General features: G+C 41.2%; 1 protein-coding gene across 1 annotated transcript in view; it reads right to left on the bottom strand.

Moving 5' to 3' along the window:
* The window catches only part of SYBU (syntabulin), a 43,047-nt gene that overhangs the window by 8,192 nt on the left and 9,898 nt on the right, over nt 1-24,957 (bottom strand). The window contains exon 3 of the mRNA XM_042869217.1: nt 22,039-22,236. Coding sequence (XP_042725151.1) covers nt 22,039-22,236 — 198 coding nt within the window. The remainder of the gene's footprint in view (nt 1-22,038; nt 22,237-24,957) is intronic.

Here is a 24,957-nt window from a genome sequence, read left to right on the forward strand (position 1 = left end):
GTTTTATGTTCTTCATCCAAGCTATAGATCAAGTTTATGTACCTGGTACCCGCACAGAAGCAAAGGAGTGTCAGAAACTTGGGTACAACCCTCTGTCCAGTCTTCAGTATTTACTGGGGACTCATGTGAGGACCCTGAGTGCTGTGTTCAGTTTTAGGCCCTTCGCTACAAGAAAGATACTGGGGCTCTGGAGTGTGTGCTGAGAGGGGCAATGAAGCTGTGAGGGGTCTGGAGCACAAGTCTTACGGGGAGAGAAGGAGGAAACCAGGATTGTTCAGCTGGGAGAAGAGGACATCAGGAGGGACCTCACTGCTCTCTACAACTGCCTGAAAGGAGGTTGTGGTGAGGTAGGACTCAGCCTTTTCTCCAATGGGATGAGAGGTAATGGCCTTAAGTTGTACCAGGGAGGTTCAGGTTGGATACGTGGAATAATTTCTCTGAAAGAATATTGGCACAGGTGGTGGAGTCACCATCCCTGGAGACGTTCAAGAAATGTGTAGATGTGGTATGCAGGGATGTGCTTTCGTGGGCATGGTGTGACGGGCTGATGACTGGACTTGTTCATCTTAGAGGTCTTTTTCAATCGTGATGATTCTGTGATTCCATGACAGGAAAGAAGACCACTTCAGAGCAATCACCAGAGGGACAAACATTTCAGTGTCCTGGCTGCTTTCATATGGAAGACCTCTAATTACAGAGGTATTCAATCCACATGTACTGTTTTTGCAGTTTAATGCTCTGTAGCATCCCACCCTAAAGGTCACGTGCAGGGACAGCACTCAGCAGAGAGCAGCCTGCACTGGGGCAGCTGCACTGTGGCCCAGCAAGCACCATGCCTGGGAGCAGGCAGGCTGGAAGCAGCAGGCAGGGAGGCTCAGGGGGCCTGGACAGAGGAGGTGACTGTCCCTCTGTACTCCTAAAACTGGTGGACCTGTAAATCTTACAGATGGCTGCAAACTTCCCTTTGTTTCTCTGTGCTGCTTGATCAGCCCAGCCCATTCCAGAGAAACTTCAAAGCACAGAAAAGCACAGCCCAGAATGCCATCACAGGGACCCAGCTTTATAGCCTCTAACAAACCCATGCCCAGCTCAGCATCCCTGATATGCAGACCTGGGCTGCCCCAAGTTGCTATGGCCAGGAGCAAATTGAAACCACATGCAAAGACAGGGAAGGGTGGGGAGGCAGAGCACAACCCTGCTTTGTTCCGCAGAGTATTTATATCGTGTCTACAAACACAGGTGGCAGTAACCCTCTCCTTAGGGATGTAAAATGAGTACTGGACATAATGGCCAAAGCTGCAGCAGCTTTCCTGATAGACAAAGCACTCCCATCTAAGAGATTACAGCACATACAGCACTGTCTTGCTACCACACAAATCTGCTTTTGCCAACCGGACCCAAACAGGTAAACCCCTTGCATGGATTCCATACCTCTGCTGTCTGGCCTCCCAGACATTGGTGCCCCCGCCGACTCCAGCAGCTCCCAAAGCCCAGCACAGACAGTGTGAGCCCTGCAGGGCTCATCTATGATTAAGCAACGCACACATAATCAGATCTTGCTATTGAAAGCATCTCAAGGAAGCAAGGTTTAATAATAGCCTCTCCCTGACCCGCTTGGCTGGCAGCGCAGTGCTGGGGAGGGCTGCCAAGCCAGGTACTGCAGATAGGATTTAGCAGAGCCTGGAAATGCAGCTGCTGAGGTTTCTGAAAGATTGAAATGAATTTGAAACCAGGAACTGTTCTGCAAAGCAAGAATTAACCTCTGTGGCCCTGGTTCTGATAACAGCTCTTAGCGCTGAGACTCAAAATATGCTCAAAATTGGGCATATGTATATTCATGAGATTTTCCAGGACATTTTTATAAACTAAAGTGGTCACTGTCAGTAATGTTTCCAAGTGTGTTAGTTATGTTCAAGCCAGCTTTGCATGTAACAGAGATTGACAGTAATGTTACTAGGAGACCTAAAAATATTTTCTTCTACTTGGTAGACACCGCTACGTAAAATAACAAGCATTTGCCCATAAATTGCAATATATTATTCTGGGTTAAGTAAAGCATTACTTCCATTTTACAAATGTTCATAACAAAGAGAAGCTCCCCCTCTACCAGCAATGCGGGCAGGGCCAGAGCACAGCCTCTCGTCCCTCCTACAGCCATCTACCATCTACCACAGCAACAGGACCTCGGGAAGCCTGCTGGCTGCTCTGTGACTGTGACGATGTCACTGCAAAAGCTCACGAATGTAAGAAGAGAACAACCAACTCCCAGAAACAGCATTAACCATGAAAGCAGCTGACATTTCTCAAAACCAGTCTTTTGTCCTAACTGGCTACCTAGGATAGGTATGTGAGGAGCAGGAGTGAAATGGTGCAGCACCCAGCACAGCACTGCTCCACGGGCAGTGGCACTGACCCAACTGTGTGCTGCCTCCAGTTTTTCCTATATGTGCACTGCAGCCATCACATCTACATTTTGGCATGTAGAAATTCACACCATTAACCCTGCTCTATTTACTGCCTCAGCCAGGACAACCATACAGCAAAGTGATCATTCAGAGTACTTACAGGCTCTGATTATATATATTATATACATAACGGATTATATATTATACTGTACAGACACATTATATTGGGCAGGTTATATTGTATATAGGCTCCAGCAGGACAGTACACTGTACTGAAATATCACATCATGCATGTGTACATATGTATCATAGAACCACAGAATCATAGAATGGCCTGGGTTGAAAAGGACCACAGTGATCATCTGGTTTCAACCCCCTTCCATGTGTAGGGCCACCAACCACCAGACCAGGCTGCCCAGAGTCACATCCAGCCTGGCCTTGAATGCCTCCAGGGATGGGGCATCCACAACCTCCTTGGGCAACCTGTTCCAGTGCCTCACCACCCTCTGTGTGCAAAACTTCCTCCTAACATCTAACTTAAATCTCCCCTGTCTCAGTTTAAAATCATTCCCCCTTGTCCTGTCACTATCAAGATTGAGAGGTACCACTTTCTTTCATTAACAGAGGATCTGAATTTTGACAAAGAAACATGGACATGTTGAGCAGGACTGTCTGGCTGTGATAAGAAAACCCAAATTGAAATGCAAAACTTGAATATTAAAGGAATCATTGGATAGGCAATTCCACTTAAATACAAGCATGTGCATGTTCACTTCATCAGGTTCACCTGATGTACAGATGTACATTTCTTACACAGAAGCACAGCAGGCCCACATGCATGCCTGGACTATGGCATTCTAGCCTGCTACTTCACATCACTGCAGATGGCCAAAGACCTTGCTGTACAGTCCTCTGGCCTCTGTATTAACATTTTACTTGTGATTCAGGATTAATCTTTATCTTCCCTTAGAAGTACAGCTGAAACTTTACTGTGTGCATTTTAAAGTTCAGCGAGATTAAAAAGCAGAAGAAAGGAAAATGCTGAAATAATATTTGTGACAGGAACATTAATAGCTGATGAGTAGAAATAGCTTCTCAAAACTCAGGATAACTATGTTTTTTGTGTGTGTGTCTTTGATTTAGAAATTCACTATTGTTTCACTGCCAATATACAGAAAACACAGAATTTATCTATTTGTGACTCCATTAACATGGTCTCTTCATATGGACCAGTCCCTGTGCTTGCACATCATCACACAGTGAAGTGGAACTGTAAACAGTCCTGAAAGACAGTGTGTCCCCAAACATAAAGAACTTAAATTTGGTGAGCCTCCTTGTCCTTAAGAATATCCTGTTAAATGGCAATAGGACCAAAATATGTGTACAAATTCACCAGCAGCAAATAAAGAAATAGATGGAATGCTGTCTCTGCAAACAACTTGGTTTGCAGACTCCAGGGGAGAGATAGAGCCTGAGTGCAAGAACTCCTGCAGAGCCATTGGTAGCAGCTGGAAAAGCAGATGGCCTTCTGTCATAATGCTTCTTTTAAAAGTTCTAGGACATTTGGTTTCCTTTATCTTGAAATCTTTAGCAAAGCTACATCTCTATTTCTAACCTCTAACAACATAAACAGTATCTCCCCAGGAAATGGTGATGCTGTGTCCTTTCTGTTTAACATGGGGGAGTTCCTGTAAGGCTGTCCTCACACACCACAGGTAATCTGGGGAAGAACTGTCCAGTATTCACTGAGAAGAGGAAGCAAAAAAAGCTTGAAAGAAGTCAGAAGTCTCACTTTAGTGTTTCAGGCTTTTCTTCAGTAGCACCCTTAAACAAGACTTGTCTCAGGGACAATGCAGTGGGCATCAGGCTTGATCTGCAGCATTAGGCCAATAACTGACTGTGGGTTTTGTTTCCAGCCCTTGATCTTTGTCTCACTGCCTATCTGACAATTACTTCAGAAGAAACGTTTATCTCAGGCATACGATTCTATTTTACACCACAGTGCGATGAGGTAAGAGCAGATATAATGCTGTGAGCTAGGAACAGAAACAAGGGACTCCGTCCATGCTGACTGCTTCTGGGCAGACACAAGCTGTCCAGCTTCCTCTCCTTCTGCCCATGTCTTACACCCTTCCCTAGCACTTAGGCTGAAGTAAATGAAGACTGCCAGAAGTCTGCAGTGTCAGAATCTCTGAGGAGAAGTGAGACTCTGAACTACTTTAACCTATGGAAGGTGCTGTATTCCAACCTTTCCCTTGAGCTCCAGCTGCTCAAGGAAAATGCTTTTGGGTAACCTCTGAGTTATGGTACTAAATATGGCTGTAACACCAGGGCTGGTCACGTTTTAAAGGAATGAAATGTCTGAACAGATATGAGGTAGTCCAGCAAGCAGCACGAGTGAAATCAGGACCAGAGGGCTCTATACGGAGGACAGGCCCTCCTCTGGCATTTCCTATGGCCTGCAGGAGGTGTTCCTTGCCCGCTCACTGCTGTGAGCCCTGGATTTTAGTGCCTCACTAACCCCTCTGTGTGCACTCCAGTCATCAAGCTCAGAGCTGTGAGCTGCATGCTCAGAACCAGACGGGCACAGCAATGCGTGGCATCATCAATCCTAAGGAAAAAGCAGGTCTCCTCTCCCCTGTCCTCCTGCAGCCCGAAGAGATGTGCAGCAGAATGCTCACTGTGAGCTGTAAATCATTCAGACCTCCTGGGTGAGGAGATTCCAGCTCAGCTCCAGCTAGAAGACTTCAGGGAAAATCTGCAACACAGATCCTGCTTCCCTCTGTTTGGATCTAAACTTGATTTTATAAATGACCCCTTCCACTCAGACTGCTGCTTGCGTGATCTAAACTAATTATTCATCTTGATTTTTGCTCATCCTGCTGGCTTAATCTTTTGACTTCAGAGGAAGATTTGTTATCAAATAATATAATCAAAATTTATCTCATTATGTAATTTTCTGATCTCATCTAAATACAGTAGTTTTGATAATAATCTGAACTATATTAATGCAAATTATAAGCACTGCAGATCTCAAAATGAATACAGAATGTGACTTGCAGATGCTGTGAAACCATAATCAATCAAGCTCTTCTCCAAGAACACAGTCACTACAAACTAATTACTGATACTGGCAGAGAGCCATCATGTGTATTTTGTGTATCACTGCAATCAAAGCTTGTGTATTCCTTAATGGTTGGTTTTAACTCACAGATTTGTAGAGCAGCTACAACAGAATGCTGGAACTGATAAAAAGCACTTCAAGTAGTTTTTTTTCTGCTTTACATAACTTAAGCAGATCTTCCGTACAGAAATCTGCCTGACCTAATTACTTTCTGTGCTGCTATATGCACTTTGAGCTGTTCTGACAGTACCTTAAAAATGGCTCCCATACATTTTTTCTCAGCCTGAAATGTCCCCTGTCAGGGGAACGTGTTCACGGAGCAGAAGGGAATGGTTTGTGGAGCCTACCTTCCTCTCACACAAACAGGCCCTTGAGATTAGAGCCTCAGGGATGCCACTTTGCTACACTGCTTTCACTAGCTACACTGAGACTGGGTGTTTGAAAAATATACTGATAGCAATGTAATGTGGTACTCAGCTTGCATTTGACAGTTTTATAGATGTGTGTGTGAAGGCACCTATATACAAGTATCTTTTACAAGCCTGTACTGTCATCTCAGGAAATCTTTTGTTTTATACCTGGCAGTGCTATTTGCTCTGTTTCAAAGGAAGTAGACAGACTGGTCAGATGTATTTTTAGGAGCTGGAAAATGTCATCTTTGGCAGCGATGACTTAGCAGTACACAGAAAGGGAGTGAACTCCATCACAGACTGGGAAAACATCCCAGCCCTCCTGTCACGCTGTGGCAGAAGTATAACAAAGGGCTTTCAGAGGGCCTTTCCACACATCTTCTAAATCTGGTTCCAACAGGCAAGGAAGAGAGAAGCTGCAGGGTCTACAGCAATTAACTGTACAGGCACGTGTCCACAGGAAACATGCAAATACATGGGCTCATGTGCTACACCCGATTCAGCTGAAAGCTTTTGCACAGTCACCCTCAGTGTCAGGCATATGGTTTTCGTTCTAATGTAAACAAAACATTTTAAACCAGTTTGACATGTTTTCAGCAGGGAAGAGACAAACACTGGAATGAGAAACATATCTTGGGAGGTAACAAACCTAAACAACTCTGCAGTCCCAAAGATACAAAGCAAAATTCATCAAACAATAATCAAATGTTTACCAAAACATGCACATTGAAATGATTGCAAAAATAAATTGAGTTCAAATGTCATTCATTTCAAAGAGCAGTAAAACCCTACCCCATGTATTGATTGGTTGCCTAAACAATCATCTTTATACTAATAAAGCTGAGTTAGTTCTGCAGGCAATACATCTCCAATCATGACTGCTGTTGTGGCATTTTTTTCCCCAGTAGCACTCACCACTGAGTAGTACTAATTACAGACATGAAGCAGGTGCTTTTGAGCTTATTAATCCTTCAGTGTTTGTGGCCACACTGTGTTCTTCTAGTTCCACCAAAGAGTTACAGCCTGATGAGTTCCCAGATTCAGAAAGCTAACAGCTTAGAATTACTTGAAGAATATCAGAAGTGAGGAACAGGAAACTTAAAATGAAATGCTTCGATGTGTAAGAAAGATAAGGTTCATAAAAGTAAAAAAAAAAAAAAAAAAAAAAAAGAAGCAATATCTGCAGAATTTTCATTTCCATTAAATACTTGTTACACAATGGAACCATAAAGTAAGTTTTTTTTTTAGGTTCCATTAAGGTTGACACATTTCAAAGTCCTCAGGAAAGCAATCTTGCAGCAAGTGGAGACCAGACTGATGAAAGGGCACCAGATTCTCAGCTCCAGCAGGGGATTTTTCAGAATGGCCTTGTTTCTATCTGCCACCTACCCTGGAAATATCTCCTGCCAGTGAATCTGTTCCAGCCATCAAAGCCTCTCAGATCTGCTTTCCAGGTATGCCTAGAAGTGGGTCAGCTGCAAAAGCACTCGACAGCTCAATACCTGGCTCAGGAATACCACGGTTCCCTGTGTCTGGGGAGAGTGTTTCAGAGTACACCAAACACACCAGGGTCCCTGTGAAAGTGATCCTAGGAAAGTTCACTTCTGCTGTTCACTTCAGTGGGCAAAGGACTCAACTGGGATCTGCAGGGCCAGACTCAGCTTTGAACTTGGTTGTACCTTTCCCCACTCCATCACTAGAGGCATACACAGCATCCAGCAGCAAGACCTGGATGGAGATGGAACATTCAGCCCTATTTATGACACCTGTCTTCAATACCCCTTGCTACACCAGCAAATTCAAATGGGTCTTCACCTCCCCGGTTCAATCTCCAGAAGGAGAACCAACTCAATTCATGCATGAATGTGCACCATTTCCATCAAAGCCTTCTGCAGGATATCACAGATATATTACACACCTGGAACAGATGTGAGAAAATTAAATTCTACAACCTAAAGTTTTGGGGAAGGATGGGTAACCTCTATTCACTCTCCCAGCTATGCTAGTTTTTATTTTTCTTTTTGTTCTGGTAAATTCTTTTTGAATAGGGACCGGATATACATTTCTTCTTTCTCCTAGGCTCTTCTTCAGCTCAGTATAATAACTTGAACGAGAACAAAAACACAATGAAGACATCTGAAACACGACTTCACCAGGATTTGCTTAAACAGGCCAACTTTAAGCAAACACCACTGCTATCTGCAAAGACTTGTTTACCTGCTTCTGGATGAGTTTCCACCTCTGAGCCCTGTAACCACCAGCTAATCCGATGTCTTTATACCAAAGTGAAACCATGCAAGTGAGATTTGCAGGACTAAAACAAAGACGTTCCCTTAACCCTCCATGCCTACATATAAATACAGATATACAAACATAAGGAATATATAGACATGTTCACTCAACACCACTCAGAAAGTATTAAAAGCAGTCACCAGGATGCAAACAGAAATGTTTAAGGGAGTAATGCAATTACCGAAACACAAAGTTCAGAGAACACTGAAACTACTTACGATTTGATTTCAAACATGGCCAAATGAGGCAAATCAGAATTTCCCATTTTTTGTTTGAAATGATGCTTTAATTTTGAAAATGGTCACATTTCTTCCTTCTTTCAAAGCAAGTTAAAATCATTAAAATATTTCCCAAACATTCTAGACATTCGGATTGAATATCATCTTTGCTCACTCAGAAGCAAAGGTTTTGTTTAATGTTCTGACAGGGCAGCAAACCCCAGAAAGACAGAAACCTTAGAGTTGGAAGGGATTCTTAAAGATCACCTAGTTGAACTCCCTGCAATGAACATTCGGAGAGAAGGATATTATGAGGTATAATGTCAAAACCCTTACTGAAGTCAGGACAGATTACATCAGCAGCTCATCCTTTGTCCACTGATACAGCTACATTATCATAAAAAGCAACAAGGTTGGTCGGGCAGTATCCTTGCTGAAACCATGCTGATTATTCCATATAGCATCCCTCTCTTCCACAGATCTTAGCATAGTTTCCATGATGATCTGCTCCATGATCTCCCTGGCACAGAGGTGAGGCAGACAGGTCAGTAGTTCCTTCCTTTCTACCCTTCTTAAAAATTGGAGCTATATTGCCTTTTTCCAGTAATTAGGAACTTCACCTGACTGCCATGACTTTTCAAATATCAAGAGTGGCTTGGCAACTACGTCAGCCAATTCCCTCAGGTCTCTGGGATGCATCTCTTTGGGATCCATAGTCTTATATATGTTCAGGTTCCTCAGGTGGTTGTAAACCTGATCTTCGCTTACAGTAGGAGGAGCATCACTCCCTCCATTCCCACCTTCTGAACCGTCTGCTTGAGGGCTGTGCGTAGAGCAGTTGCTAGTGAAGACTGAGGCAAAAAAGTTACTGAGTACTTTAGCCTTGTCCTTGTTACTAGCCTACAGGGGTACACCCTCCTGGATTTTGCTCTTCTGACTTATGTACCTGTAGAAGCCCTTCTTATCCTCCTTTGCACCTCTTGTCAAGTCCAGTTCCAACTGGGCCTTGGCCTTACTGACCCCATCCCTACACAACTGCACAGCATCTCGGCACTCCTCCCAGGCTACCCGTCCCTGCTTCTACTGCCTGTTCATTTTCTTCTTGTTCTCTGGTTTGACCAGCAGGTCCTGGTTCAGCCGTGCCAATCTCTTGCTTTCATTTCCTGACTTCCTACACCTGCGGATGGAGAGCTCTTCTGCCCTAAAGAAAGATTCCTTAATTACTGGCCATCTCTGCTCCGCTCCCTTGTTCTTGGAGACAGACTCCCAAGGAGTTTCGTTGATTAACTCCCTGAAGAGTTAGAAGTTCTCTTTCCTAAAATTAAGCTGACTGATTTTACTCTCTGCCTGTCTGATACTCCTCAAGAGCATGAACTCCACTGTCACTACAGCCCAGGCAGCCTCTAGTCCTGATGTCACCAACCAATTTCCTCTGAATTGTGAGCAATAGGTCCAGCACTGCATCTCTCCTGGTGGGACTGTCTATTACATGGCTCTGGAATTTATTTATTTATTTATCTATACGTTCCAGGACTCTCCTGGATTGCCTACAGCTTGCCATGGTACTTCTCCAGCAGATGTCAAGGTGGTGGAAGTTCCCCAAAAGGATGAGAGCCAGCAGACATGACATTTCCTATAGTTGAAGGAAGAAAGCTTTATCCACAGGCTCTGCTTGATCAGATGGCCTGTAGTAGAGACAAATCACAAGGCTCCCTTTGTTGCCTCAGTCTCTAACTCTCACCCATAGGCTTTTGATCTGCTCATGGCCATTCTTCAGGGACGGCTCTTCACAATCCATTCCTCCCTTGATGTAAAGGGCAATGCCTCCTCCCTTTCCCCCTCGCCTGTCCCCTCTGAACAGCTTGCAGCCATCAATAGCCACATTCTGGTTGTGGGAATCATCCCACAAGGTTTCAGTGATGAAATTTATTTGCATAGCTCCACTTTGAACATAATAAGATGTCAGACTGAAAAGAAATAGTGGAGGTACAGGAAAATAAAAAGGGAAATAATCCATCAATTTTTGAATAAACATTGCTCAGAAAACAGTTTAAATCCCAGGATTCTCATTATAAAGGCATTAATAACCTGGAGGAATTCCAAAGAAGGTCAACAATAGTGATAATAGGATTATAGGGCACTGTTTATGAAGGCAGATTAAGGAAATGCAATTTGTATATTCAAAGATAAAATGAAATACTGGCAACAGTGTTTATGAAGGAAGGACAAATACAGCTGGAAAACTGTAAAGAAAACAAGGTAGCAGCAACACAGGATTCAGTCTGTGATGCATGTTACTTCACAAATAGTGACTTGAAATAAATATTGTGGGAGCTGTGTGTATCAAAGTTTAGCTGGAATATAGTCAGAATACTTAGTATAACAGGGGAACTAGAAAGCTATTCTAAACATTGACATCAATACTATTGATTGAAATTTAAAAGCAGAGCATGAAAAAAAAATCTCCTAAGGGAAGAATTTATAATGACTTCTTTCTTATGCATGGCATTACATTCTGTGGAGGTGAAGCAGGCTGAAAGCCACAATAAACAGCCAGAAGGAGTAGAAAATTTGCTGCAGTAAATATGCTAATTGCAAATTGTCTTCAAGCTTGACCTCAAACATATTTTAAAAGAAATACTTTAGAGTGTGTAGTGTATGTAGCATCAGTATATCGGTCTTCTTCAGTTCTGGATTAGCAAAAGAGTGAAAAAACCTGCCTGATTAAAGGCTATAGCCATCTTCCACAAATTTCTTATTCTAAGAACTGTTTCCAGACACAGAAGTGTGTCCCAAGACCTGTAACTCTATCAAAAGGCATCTGGAGCTAAAAGATGGGTTGGCTGGCACAGGTCTTCATATACCCAGCAGCTCAGACCTTCCACAGACAGACAGAAAATTCAAGAGCCAGCCTGTAGGGTATGCTACAGTGAGAATCTCCCTTTGAAGGAGGATGCCCCACTTTACCTAAATCTAGAGTGATACTGGGATAATTAATGGGCCAGAAAAAGAGAAAGGAGTTATGGCTTGCCTGCTGGGAACTCAGCTTCAAATTCCCAATAAAATAGTTACTAAATTATCCAAAGTAGAACAGCTTTCCTGGGAAAAGCCTGTACATCTCTTCACCTTTCCTTGCAGTCTGGTGTTACAGCCCTCTTCTTTTATGTACTCAAGTCCATTCTTCCAAAGACGCACAAACAGGTCTAAAGTTTCTTCTCCCTTCACTCAACCAAGTTCTCCAGTCTTTTTTTTCCTTTTGGTAGAAAGAACTTAGCAGGTCAGTCCGGTTGGAGGCCTGTAGCTAGTGGCATTCCCTAGGGACTGGTATGAGGTCCAGTCTTGTTTAACATCTTCATCAACGTCCTGGATGAAGGGATAGAGTGCACCCTCAGCAAGTTTACAGATCTGGGAGAGCTGACACACCAGTACAGATTAGGAGCAGACTTGCTGAAGAGGAGTTCTGCAGAGAAGGATCCGGGTTTCCTGGTGGACAACAGGTTGGCTATCAGTGTGCCTGTGGGGCCAAGAAGGCCAATGGTGTCCTGGGGTCCATAAAAATAGCACAGCCAACAAGTCAAAGGGAGGTGATCCTCCTCCTCTCTTCTGTCCCTTTGGCTACTTTTGGAGTTGTGCCCACTTCTGAACTCCTCAGTTCAAAAAAGACAAGGGAACTTTTAGATAAAGTCGAGTCTGTTTAGCCTGGAGAAGAACTAGAGGGGATCTCAGCAATATTTAAAGGGGGATGTCAAGAGGATGGGGATCTTTTAAGTTGTGCCCAGAGCCAGGATAAGGGGCAATGGGCACAAAAGGAACACAAGAAGTTCCTTATGTACATGAAGAAAAACTTCTTTACTTTGAAGTTGGCAGGGCACTGGAACTGGCTGCCCAGGTTGTGGAGTCTCTTTCTCTGGAGATACTCAAAACCTGCCTGCATGCTTTCCTGTGTGACTTGTTGCAGGGAACTTGCTTTAGCAGGAGGGCTGGACTACATGAATTTCCAGAGGTCCCTTCCAAACTGAGCAATTCTGTAAACTATCTAACTGTAAGAGATTTGTGCCCAGTACCCTTAGTTGCTGCTGGTCTGTGACATCAGCCCACAGTTAGTCTTTACTTGCTATTTCTTCTCCTGATGGGATATTTCTTCTTTTTTAGATACTCCATTTTCACCATTGCATCGGGGCTCTTGGTAGAACCTGAGTATCTTCTGAACAACGAGAAATACACATCTTGAGAGTTCATGACATAACTACTCATCTCTCCTAAGTAACATCTAAATGATGTTTTTAGAAGAGGAAGATCGTAAAATTTGTAATGCAGAACTAAAAAATTGTTTCTCTAAGTCACTTAAATTGGAAGGTGTAGATTTAGATTGAAAAATATGAAATATTTTGAAGTCAAAACACTTTATCTATCCACTACTTTGCTTATTCTCATTTGAAAGAAATACTATTTGAACATGTTTATCATGCCAACACAAGTACATTTGTTTAAATCAAAACCATAAATCTAATCTACATACAGTTGCAAACTAAAAATGACAGTGATATGATAACAGTTATCCTTTTTGCTCAAAAGAGTATACTTTGATTATATTCCAGTATTATCTATCAGATGTTATAGGGCACTTTTTTCACTTCAGTGTAATTTAGTTAGCCCACATCCTAAAAATGCTTCATTTCTGCTGACAAATGAAATTCACAGTGCAAAATGAGATACAGAATCTTCCTGAATAATGCTAGAGACCTGAGGCAGTGGTCGTCAGAAATAGGACAGGGAGTGCCTAAGCTCTGCAGAGATGATCAGAAGAGCGGATGCATCTAATTGGTCTTAGCGACCTACACTGAATAGCCATGAGCTTCCAAGTGTGATCTCGGTCACTAAATTCTTCTGCAGCCAAATGCCTATGACTGTCTTCCCCTACTGTTAGAAAAAGAAAAAAAAAAAAGAATGAAAAAAGAAAAAAAAAAAAAAAGAGAGAGAGAGAGGAAAGATTGTACTTGGTTCCAATAAGTGCTAATGGCAGAGTTGTCAGAGATCTCAATTAGAACAGAGGAGACGTGGGTGGGATTAATCTGACGAAAATACCTCTAACGTATTCACCTTTGTCTGAGCCAACCTAGGTCCCATTTTTAGTCAGTGAAGAGTTAGTACAATCATTGATTTTAAAGCACTATTTATCTTACCCTAAAGTAAGTACTTGTGTTTGGTCACAAAGACGGCACACTAGATCCACTGATCTTTCTTTTTGATTATTTCTTTTTTATCACTGAAGAGGACCTTAGTCAACCTGGGCATGCAAAGATGATGACAAGTATGTTACAGATATAGAACTGAGGTCAGACAAATTACAGTCCATCATTCTAACCATTGTGACTCAAGATCATGAATTCATCTCCCTCACCTCACCAAACCACTTCTATAACCACCAGAAAAAGAGCAAATGACAGATTCAGCTCTTAAAGCTGTTCCATTTCCTATATTCAAGTGGCCCAGGCACTGGATCAGAGATTCAGTCCTCATCTGCAGTCCAGAGCTTCTAAAAGTAACCAAAGGAGATGCATGAACTGAAATCTCCCCTTTTCTGAATCATAGATGTTCAGAGATTTATGCAAGACAGAGGAGCTCCAACAGGATCTGTCACCCCCATGGGATGACCTGCTGGTTCAACTGAAAGACCATTCCAAAAACGTAGTGGTGAGAGTTTTGAAACAAGCAGGGACAGGCGATGAAGACCCTACTGCACTCACAGCTACCACACACAAAATCTTGGCAGGCAGTCACCTCTCCTTGCTTAGCTCTAGGATATGAGACATCAGGGTAGTGCAGGCTTGAACCAGAACATGGCATTTGGCTTTTGAAAGCAGAGATGTGTATTTTAATCTTCCTGTGAAGTCTGCTTAGGTCCTGTTGTATCCATGGAGACGGAGTCTTTAATAACTCCCTGTGCTAGCAGGTCAAGTAAGCAAATCTACACAGCTCCATAGCAACAGACGAGAAATTAAAGTGGATCCCATCAGTAAAATATGCAGAAGGGCTCTGTGCATACAGAATGATTATCTGGAAATGCTTTTATTTTAAAAATCAGCAGTAGCTACCTTGTGCAAGCTCAACATGAGATGCTAGAAGTCTAAAGGAAAGCAGAAGTAAATGAGAAAAAGGAATATGGCCAGAGTCTACCACAACTGCTTCTGTTAGATTCTATGTTACAAAAGATTTTAAAAACTTTATTGTCCCAAATAACATTATGAAATACATATAGAAAAAACTGAGAAGGGTGAAATTAAAGTTCTATAGCAAATAAATGTTGTGCACCATCAGATCTGAATGTGAGGATGGTTACACAGTCTACTCTCAGACACGAACAAAAGCAATGCAATCAAAGCACACACACAGTTCTGAGAAAGATGACGTAAGCTTCCTCCACTTTATTGCCAAGGTGATGTTTTACAAAGTAGATAAAAAGCCCTCCAGAAGCACAAGTAATTGACCACTGTGTATCATTTCTTTGCTAAATACTGAGCCACTTAAAAATCTAATGCTCAAGTTAAAGTCATCCTCATCAGGTTTAATTTACCCAGGGAAACCAAGCTTTTGCTCTTCTTCTCGCTTCTGCACACTCTAGAGAATTTATGTTTTATACTTATAAGCACAGCCACATCAAGTGATTGTTATTAAATCAAACACTTTATGAAGAAAGAAGAAGAAACTAGTATATGGACAACTTATGGCCATAGGCAAGATGCTCCATCAATTTATTATCAGAGACAGAGAAATTATAGTGAGGCCACTCTCAACATGGAAGTGAAAGCACAACTCAGAACAATGAATCTCTTTGCATGACACAGGATCTATTCCAGTTAGTACTGTCAATCTGTTTTTGCATTCTGTACCTTTGTTCCTGAACAACAGGGACAATGGTTATATTATTTTCCCACTGCTTACAGAAGTTCAGTACTGAAAATGAACAAAACCCATGCATATACAAAATAAGATGTTATTGGACAAATGCATCAGTAAAACATGCTTTTCTAGTATTTTTTAATTCTTCCCAAGATGAAACATAGGAAAAGTCCCATCATTATACCCTTCTGCAATCAGAAAGGTGGAGTTCTTCAGGATGAAGCTTATTTCCAGAACTGCCTCTAAGAAAAACCTCTCAGTGAACTCATGCACCAACTAATCTGTTTTAAAGATGAAGCACATACAATGTATTGGATTATTACTATTATTCCTATCTTATTACACTGAAATGAGCAAGAGGGCTGACAAAAGATCTGTAAAATTGTTCAGCCAGATCTCAGCAATATAATCTAAATCAGACCTTTTCTGTTCTGTTTTTAATACAACAGAAGTGACTCTGCTTTTAGAATACATACAGATAAGGAAGTAGAGTACCAATATGGATAAACTTAATTTTAGTATACAACCTCTCACTAGCCTATGCTTGCACAGAATGAACTCAAGAGTAAGTTCCTGGACATTTAGTGTGCTGAGAATCTAATGCTCACACACCAAAGATCACAAAAAGATCAGCAGGAAGAGCATGATGCTTTAGCAGTTAGACCTGCACTTCCTGTTTCATCTGTTTAAGTTATTTAGATCTAACTGTTATGCTTCCAAATGCTACAAGTCCTATTATCCCTAGTCTCCTTTATGTTAACTGTGATCAGCTCTAATGTCAAATAAAGAAGCATCTGCACCTACTCACTCACGACAAACTTAGGGCCTATAGAGCCTTCTCCACCTGCCCTTCTAAAAATCCTAACAGTTCTAGCACCCTCTGAGATTAATCCATTCAGCTTGAGACATCCTGCCCAAAGGCTCCTCTCTTTATGACCTGACAAATCTACCAGAAAGAAGCAGAAAAGATCATAATGGAAATGCTGAATGCAATGTTACTTCAAATGCTACTTCTAATGGCTAAAAGTTAAATAACATTTTGAACTGAACAATGATTGCTAGAATTACTTTACGTATCTTTTATGTCTATGAACTCACTGTAAGCAAAATGGCAGTACACAGAAATTAAATATAGGACAGAAAAAGCACAAGCTGTGCCTTGCAACTACTTAGCAACAGATCTGTGTGATGAACTGTTTAAAGGAGGAAAAAAAAAAAAAAAAAGAAACAAAAAAGTCCCTGGATAACGCAGACTCACAGAATCACTGGGATTTGAAGAGACCTCTGGAGATCCAGCTCTCAAGATCTGCCTCGTGAGCCCCACTCATGTTTAGCTGGAACAGGCTGCCCAGAACTGTGTCCTGCTGAGTTTTGAACATCTTCATGGATAGTCACTACGCAGTATCTTGGGGCAACCTGTACTGCATTTGAGCAGCATCACAGGAAAAAACAGTGTTTCCTTGTGTTCAGATTGAATTCCACATTTTTTAATTTGTGCTCAATGTCCACTGTTCTACAAAGGTAGGTGTTCTGAGTGGTAGCAGCCTCTGCATCTCTCCCATTAATTTAAACAGAACACAATTTCAATACTTACCTAATTCTAACCCAAAGTGCTACCAGTTTAGCCAGAGCCAGCAATAGATGGACAAATATTTTACCAAGAGTGAAAGAGAATAATTTTTTGTAGCTTTTTGCTACCTGGTGTGGTTTTACTGAAACGAGCTGTGAGTGATGAACAGTCAGCCTTTACAAGGCTTGAGCACTGACCCTAACTGCTGCTCACCTAGGACCTGTTTCATGCAGTTATGAATACATCACAGAATGGCTTGGGTTGGAAGGGACCTATAAAGGTGCAAAAGGGACAAGGGTGGGAACATCTCCATGTTTTATAAGTCCTAATTATTTAAACTTCAGTAACTCAATCGGTTCTCAGAGACAACTCCAACCACAGCTCATTCAGTAAGCTGGACCAAGGCTGCCCATGGCATCAGAGGTAAGAAGGCAATGATCAGACTTTTGTCAAAAAAGCTGAACACATTCTTAAGTTATGATGCTCATGGACATTGAAATTCAAGTACAGCTTTGTGTTATTTTAAACATACAAGACTTGAAAAAGTTATTGACAATCCTTGCTCAAGATTCCTTTCCTTATCCATATATATCTGTTAGTTTATCATGACTTTCCAACTTACAGGACCAGATTTTGAATCCTTGCACTAAGTATTTTTACAGAAGGCAAAAAAATGAGCTGAGAAAGACTGTCATCTTGATCTAGACATGAGGTGCAGGAATTCAGGATGGAACCTCCAAAGAAGCAGCAGCACAGGAGGGTGAATACTTAGAAATGTCCATGCTCCTGTTTATTTACTTACAGAAGCTGCAGGATACAGCACAATATCATGACGCAGAATTAGGACTAGTGTTAATTAGACTTACTGAGTCTTATTGCAGAGCTGTTTCCTGTAGTGCATTTTCTGTTGCTTTTATTACTGCAAAAACGAATCACACCGCCAAAGAGGGAATAAGTTCTGAAATTTTGAAATTAAAAGGCTTCTAACACAATCCTGGAAAGGACTGTAAGTATCTTCCCTAATGTAACTGTCTTCTCCATTCCTTCCTGGGAAACAGCCACAGATTTTAAGCTAAATTTACCTGTAGTACTGCTGTGGTTTACATTTAATGCACAGTAAAAACATTATCAACTATTATCAACAGATGCATAACATTTGTATGCTTATAAATCTTCCAAAGGTTAGCAAGATGTAGCGATAATGTATTCCAGGATTAAGTATGGTTCATTATGCAAACAACATGAATTATGAAGGACATCCAAATCTTGTTTGATAATACTTCAAGAACAGAGTATGACTGAGATTCTTAGGCTGTTAGAGAAAAGAAACCGATGTCATATTTCATAATTTGAAGTGTAGAAAAGAGAGATTAAGTGATACTGCTAGCATAAAAGAAAAGCACTGGAGTTTGGGAACAGCCTAAAAAAGTCCCAAGGGTTCACTCGCAGTGCTATCCCACTCTGACATTTCCTGAATTATCTAAATATTTGTGTGAGTGTTACTTCTGAAATTCAGCATGTTCCAAGAAGACAACCCTGGAAAACAATAAATTTTCTGCAAAACAATATGCATTTTGAAGGTGTACACTGATGTGCTCACACAAAAAATGTAGCACAGGACACAGTCCATAAAAGTTATAGGTAGACTGGATTTTTGAATCTTACATCTGGCTCCTGCTGTGTAGTCATTACTGCTATGCAGTCATTATCACAAGGCATTCCAGATAAATAACTGCATAGAGATTATTTTCATAAATCAGAAAGGACTCATGGTAGAGATAAAGATATTATGCACAACTCTTTTTGCACTGAAATCCAAGGGATCCAGCTGTATATAGAACTGTATGTACGACAAGGATATACTGCTGCTACTCTCCTCCCACATCCATTTCCTTTCTACTATTCCCCTGTTGCTCCCTGCAAGTTTTGCTATAAGACAATGCCTTCTCTTTGTACAAGGGCCATATCTTCCCAAGTCACCAGAAATTCATGCACAAAAATGCCACAGGGAATGGACTGGATCCATCTGAAACCAAGAGACAGCAATGGGAACCATTTCCTGCCTGAAGAGTTTTGATGGATCCCAGGAGCAACAATCTGGAGCTCTACAGACCAGTTTCCAAACTTACAGGTTAATGAGCACAGAAGCACTGATGCCTACTCCACCTGTATGAACAAACCACATTAAGAGAAAGCTACAAGACAGCAAGTTAAAGCCACAAATGAATGGATGAGGATCATTGTATGTCTGTCTTACCCCAAAATAACATTAAAAGCAGTCAAATAAGCAGTACACTAATGAAACAAGTTGATTTTGAATCCTTTTTATTTTTTCACCCTAAGTGAATTAAAATTCTACTCAGCTTGCTTTTGCCCTTTTAGCCTTTCAACTGACATTTGCACAACCTTACTGATGTTTCTACTATTACAAAAATTTAACTGAAACTGCTCAGGTAACTCAAAAAATGTAGTGAGAGTAGAGGTACAGACAAATATGAATGTGTGTGCAGAGAAGAGCAATAAAGCAGGAGAAAGCAGAAGAAAATGTGACTTATAAGGAGTGACTGAGGGAATTGTGGTTGGTCTGTAAAAAAGAAGGCTGAGGGGAGAGATCTCCTTGATCTCTACAAGTGCCTGAAAGAAGACTAGCAAGGAGAGTGCTGGTCTCTTTTCTCAGGTGACAAGTAATAAGATGCAAGCAAACGGTCTCAAGCTGCCCAGGGTGGGTTTAGATTGGACATTTGGCAGAATTTATTTGTGGAGAGAGTGGTCAAGCATTGAAACACGCTGCCCAGGCAAGTGATGTACTCCCCATCCCAGGAGGTATCTAAGTGACGTGTAAAGCAGCACTAAGGGATACAGTTTAGTGATAGTGCTTAGCAGGTCACACCGATGGTTGGACTTTACGATCTTGGTCTTCTCCAACCTAGATGATTCTGTGTTTCTATGATAAGCCTAATATTGGAAAGGAACTGTCTGAGAAGTAAATATTGTTAAATACCTAGACTAAATCAGTTGAAAGATCTGAAATCACAGAACCACAAAATCATTAATGTTGGAAAGACCTCTAAGATCATCTAGTTCAACCACCAACCCATGCCTGTGATCACTGTAGTTCATATCACTCATATTCACAAACACCTATTGTTTTCTTGAAAACCTCCAGAACGCTGACTCCACCACCACCCAGGGCAGCCTGTTCCAATGCCTCACCACTCACTACATAGAAGAGACATTTCCTAAAATCCAACCAGAGCCTCCACTGATGCAACTTAAGGCCATCATCTCTTGTCCTATTGCTAGTCACCTAGGAGAAGAGGCTGATCCCCACCTCACTACAACTTCCCTTCTGGGAGTTGAAAAGAGCAATACACTCTCCCCTGAGCTTCCTCACCTTCAGAATAAACAATCCCAGTTCCTTCAGCCACTCTTCACAAGACTTGTGCTCCAGTCCCCTCATCAGCATTGTTGCCCTTCTCTGGAAATGCTCCAGTGCCTCAACCTCTTTCTTGTAGTAAGGAGCCTAAAACTGAGCACAGCACTTGAGGTGCAGCCCCACAAATGCCAAGTATAGAGGGATGATCACTTCCCTGCTCCTGTTGGCTACACTATTTCTGATATAAGCCAGCATTCTCAGGCACCTGGGCACACTGCAGGCTCATGTTCAGCTGACTGTCCACTAACTCCCCCAGATCCTTTTCCTCTGTCCATCAAGGAAAATGAAGGCTACTACTGACAACTAATGGAGAAGTGTAATAAATTACCATTGCCATTTAACAATTAAAAACAGTGAAGTCATTTACTGAAACTCATGCATAATTTATCCACGTGCAGAGGACTCTTCATAGAATAAACTTCAAAACTTCTTTATATGCATTTTCTTAAGCTATGTCTGCAAGCATATACAAAATGGTTTTGAGAGCCATGTTTGCAGATTTGACTGATGTTTACAATATTCTCCACATTCTACCTGCATCAAATTCCTTGATTTTAACGAAATAAGAAACAAATCTTAAAATATATATATATATAATCTAGCATCATTATGCAAACTAATGAGAGACTGAGAACACACAAGTAATACAGGAGCTATGAAATAATTCGAAGAACTTTGCAAGGATAGCGGTAAGTCAGACTTGATCAGACCTTTCAAGCCAGTGAAGAGTTTTTGTAACTGATTCTCTGCTATTTCTGACCTCAGAAATATAGTTCTGGAAAATCTGAGATGACTCCTCATGAAAATGTCTAAAATGCTTCTAGAGGCAAAGTAACTCTGGAAACAATATAGCCATGAAGTATCTGAGCTCATAAACCATGTCAGTTCTGCAGCTGGCTCTGCACAGAGCCAAAACACCCTGTCTCCCAGATTAATTAAATAACTGTGAAAATATCCCGGCCATTTGTAATCAAGAGCTAAAGGCAGAAATATCCTGACAATCTGCAATCAAGAGCCGTCTGTATGTGATTCACAGATACATTTTATATCTACTCATTAAAATTACAGCAGCCCATGACACACCAGGACATTTAGTCTTGGATGCGTGACAAGCAGGTGCTGATTTAATTGGTGGTCCAAGGTGGCCCATTAGCTTGAGGCAATGGGAGACAAGCTCTTCATTCAGGCAATGCACCATGGAGTTACATCTGCATAACTCGTGTATGCACTCTACCCATTATCCTGTCTTGATTTGACATGCTGTATCCCAAGAGCTATTGCAGCCTGATGGCATAAACTTTAGGCAGGGTCTAACCATCAATCTAACACTAGAGGACTACAATTTGTTGTTTTGATGGCAAGATTAATTTATCTTTGGCCAGTGAACTATGTGCACAATTACCATGAAATAGGATAAAATACATTTCAGTTGTTATTTGACATCACCACCCAGCCTCATAAAAGAAAGTGAAGACATCAATTAATTACATTTCCAAGCTAATACTTGCAGTGTTTTCAAACCTTGCAGGTGGTTCCATAGAAAGACCCTAATTATCTTTTTTATTTACTATCAACATTAGCTGTATCACAGGCAGCACAATACAAAGCATCTGGACACCTGTAGATGTAATTGTCAATTAGAGAGTGTAATTACTTAAACGAAAGGAACTATGTTATACTCACCGGGCTTTACAAGGCTTGTCTTTGTATCCTTCTTATATCGAGCCAGCTGTGAGTTTCCTTCATTCATTGTTCCTGCACTGAATTTCTTCCTGGAGAAGTCTCCATCACTACCGGTGCAAAAACTGATTGGGCTGTGTCCAGCATCAGAAGGAGTCTTAACTGGAGATACTGACTGGCTACTAGGACAGCCAGTGTCATCTGAAGAGAAAAGGGAAAACATCAAACTTTCTAACTAGTAAGTACAGAAGTTTGCAGAATATACATATATATATATATATATATATATAGGCTACAACTATTTACAGTCTTACAGGACACGTCTCAATTTGGCTCTGAAACCTGGCAAGTACCTACTATTTTCTCCCATTTGTGATTAAGTTTCCAACACCTTATGGTGGACTGAAATGATGAGTGCTTGTTTCGTATGTCTAACAAAGGTAAAATTGGGGGCTACACAATAACAATTCGTACTGAAGAAAAGCTCTTTTGAATTAGCGATGTTAGAGGATGCTATGGCATTAACAAATGTGCACAAGGCACGAGATTGGATCATGTCACTTTATCTGTAGTGGATAGAAATGAGCAAGGCATACATGTCTCATGTGCCCATGTGAACAAGAACTATCTACTGATAGAACTATCTAGATTTAAACATAGTCTACAAACACAAAGTCAAGATTTTCATTTATCTGCAATTTCTAAAGGTTTCCCAGGATTATTTTTTCTTTTAAAGTGACTGATTGCAGAGCTTTTCCATTTTTAACAAGTGGATGTGTGTTACCTCTTTCTGAAAAAGGGCACATTACATACACATTACATATGGACTGCTTTTGTTAAAGCAGAATTCTACTGAGGGAACACTTGTACTGCAAACACCGGTAACCACTGCTTGGAATAGAGCAGCATTTCTGATCTCCAGGAATATAAACACTCCAGCTCTTAACAATTACATGCAAAGTAGAAAGTCAGAGTTGAGACAAAACCCACATACCACTCCTCTCACCTCCTTCATCTAAACCCCTCTTGAATAATCATTTCTCTTGTAAAAGTCACGGTGGTTTTATAAGAAAGGCAACAAAACCAAACACACTACCCTGACTCTGGGAACCCTTCAATATTCTCTCCAGGAGAAATGTAATTGTTTGTTCTTTCCCCGGACAGAATGAAAACTACCATCTTACTTATACAATTGCACTCTGTTCCCAGTGCATTACCTTTACCTAATATGAAACTCAAGTACCTGCAGCTGAACCAAGTAATCTGCATGACCATATTGTACCCACCACTTCCATCCTGTTCCTAACAGAGGCCAAGCCCGTTTCTGCATGGGCAGACTGTTCAGTCAGTACACAACTGTATGTTTATGAGAAGGATACCCTAAACTGGCTAATCTTCCCACGGATCCCTCCCTAGCAAAGAGAAGCCTTGCAATTGTTAACCATTACTCCCTCAGTACAGTGTAATACCTGCATCCTTCCATGTGCAAAAGCTTTCCGTGTGTATGGTTACTCTACCATTCTTTTCCTTTTATCCTTTCCAATCATATCAACATCACAATATAACGACACAAAGAAGAGAGGAGGCAGCTTTCTGCCAGATCAGTGCCTATTTCCTTTTCTCAAGGGTTCAGAGTCTCTTCTTCAGGCTGAACGAATCTTACTGACAGCAGTGTGAATCAGCATGGCTGAGAAAGCTCTGGAATTGTATATAAGCAATCTTCTCTTTAGAAGCTCACCAACAATTTATAATCAAATACCCTTATGAAGAAGTGTATATTCATGCAGTTTAATTTTTTTCACAACCTTTGCACTTTCTTTATGTTTCTTTATGTAGCATCATTTTCAGAACTCTGTGTTTAAAAAAAAAAAAAAAAAAAAAAAAAAAAGACTAAAGAAGACAACTGAAAAATAGTTACTCCATATCTCCATCAACAAAATCCAACGTAATTTTGCAAACCTTACTGAAGTGTTTTACATGGGAGACTTCATTGAGCTATGGGGATTCCATCTGGAGAACCTCAAGAACCGATGGAACCTTGTAATGATGAAATAGCTAAGCTGCAGCATTAAGAATTAGGGCATTAAAAAACAAACAAATAAACACATTTCTGAGATAGGAAAACAGCAGCTAAAGAAAGCATGCGAGAATAAGCATTTTAATTTCAAGCCCTCCTACCACTGCCTCTTGTAACACATCACATTGTACAATCAGATTACCCCACATAATCTACATAACCTTAACTTATGCTTAAGGACTACAGTGCTTGCTCCAACAGGGCATTTATTAAATGAACAAATGAGCCTGGCATAAGGAACAATAGATCTCTGTGCACACCATTCATGACCTTTAGACCCACTGATAACCAGGTGAGCACTCCAACTCCAGCTGATGTAAATGAATTATTTTATTGAACTTCCATTCTTCCGGCAGTTTGTTTTTACCGCATGAATAACTTTTATCCTTCTATAAGATACCAGCTAGAAGAATGAACACAAAATCATAAATTTTCCAAAATTTTCAATACTGTGACAGACTTCTGTGTCAGCTTTTTATGATGCCTTTTAAGGAATCAAAATGTTTGCTATCACAAAAAGAACAGCTGCAAGTGAGACACAGGAGCTCATCATCATGGGCAAGTGAGGTTGTGCTGTGCACCAATCTGCACCTCGCTGCTTTGCTACAAGGAGAATCCTGGAGAACCCCAAGGTGCCATCCACTTGCCCAGTGCAAGGCAGATTCCCTGCACTTACCTTCATTTCTTCTTGCTAGAGAAGCCTTCAGCAATACAAAGGAGGCAGTGTGGGACTGAGATCTTCCCCATATCTGTCCAAAACTCTGCTGCAGCTCTGACAGAGAAGGTGAAAAATGCCACTGTCCAGTATTTGGCCAAGGTAAGGAATCTGTTTTCAAAGCTGGCTA

Source organism: Lagopus leucura, unplaced genomic scaffold, assembly GCF_019238085.1.
Source record: "Lagopus leucura isolate 7727_CA_CO unplaced genomic scaffold, USGS_WTPT01 Super-Scaffold_100002, whole genome shotgun sequence".
In the NCBI taxonomy this organism is placed as follows: Eukaryota; Metazoa; Chordata; class Aves; order Galliformes; family Phasianidae; genus Lagopus; species Lagopus leucura.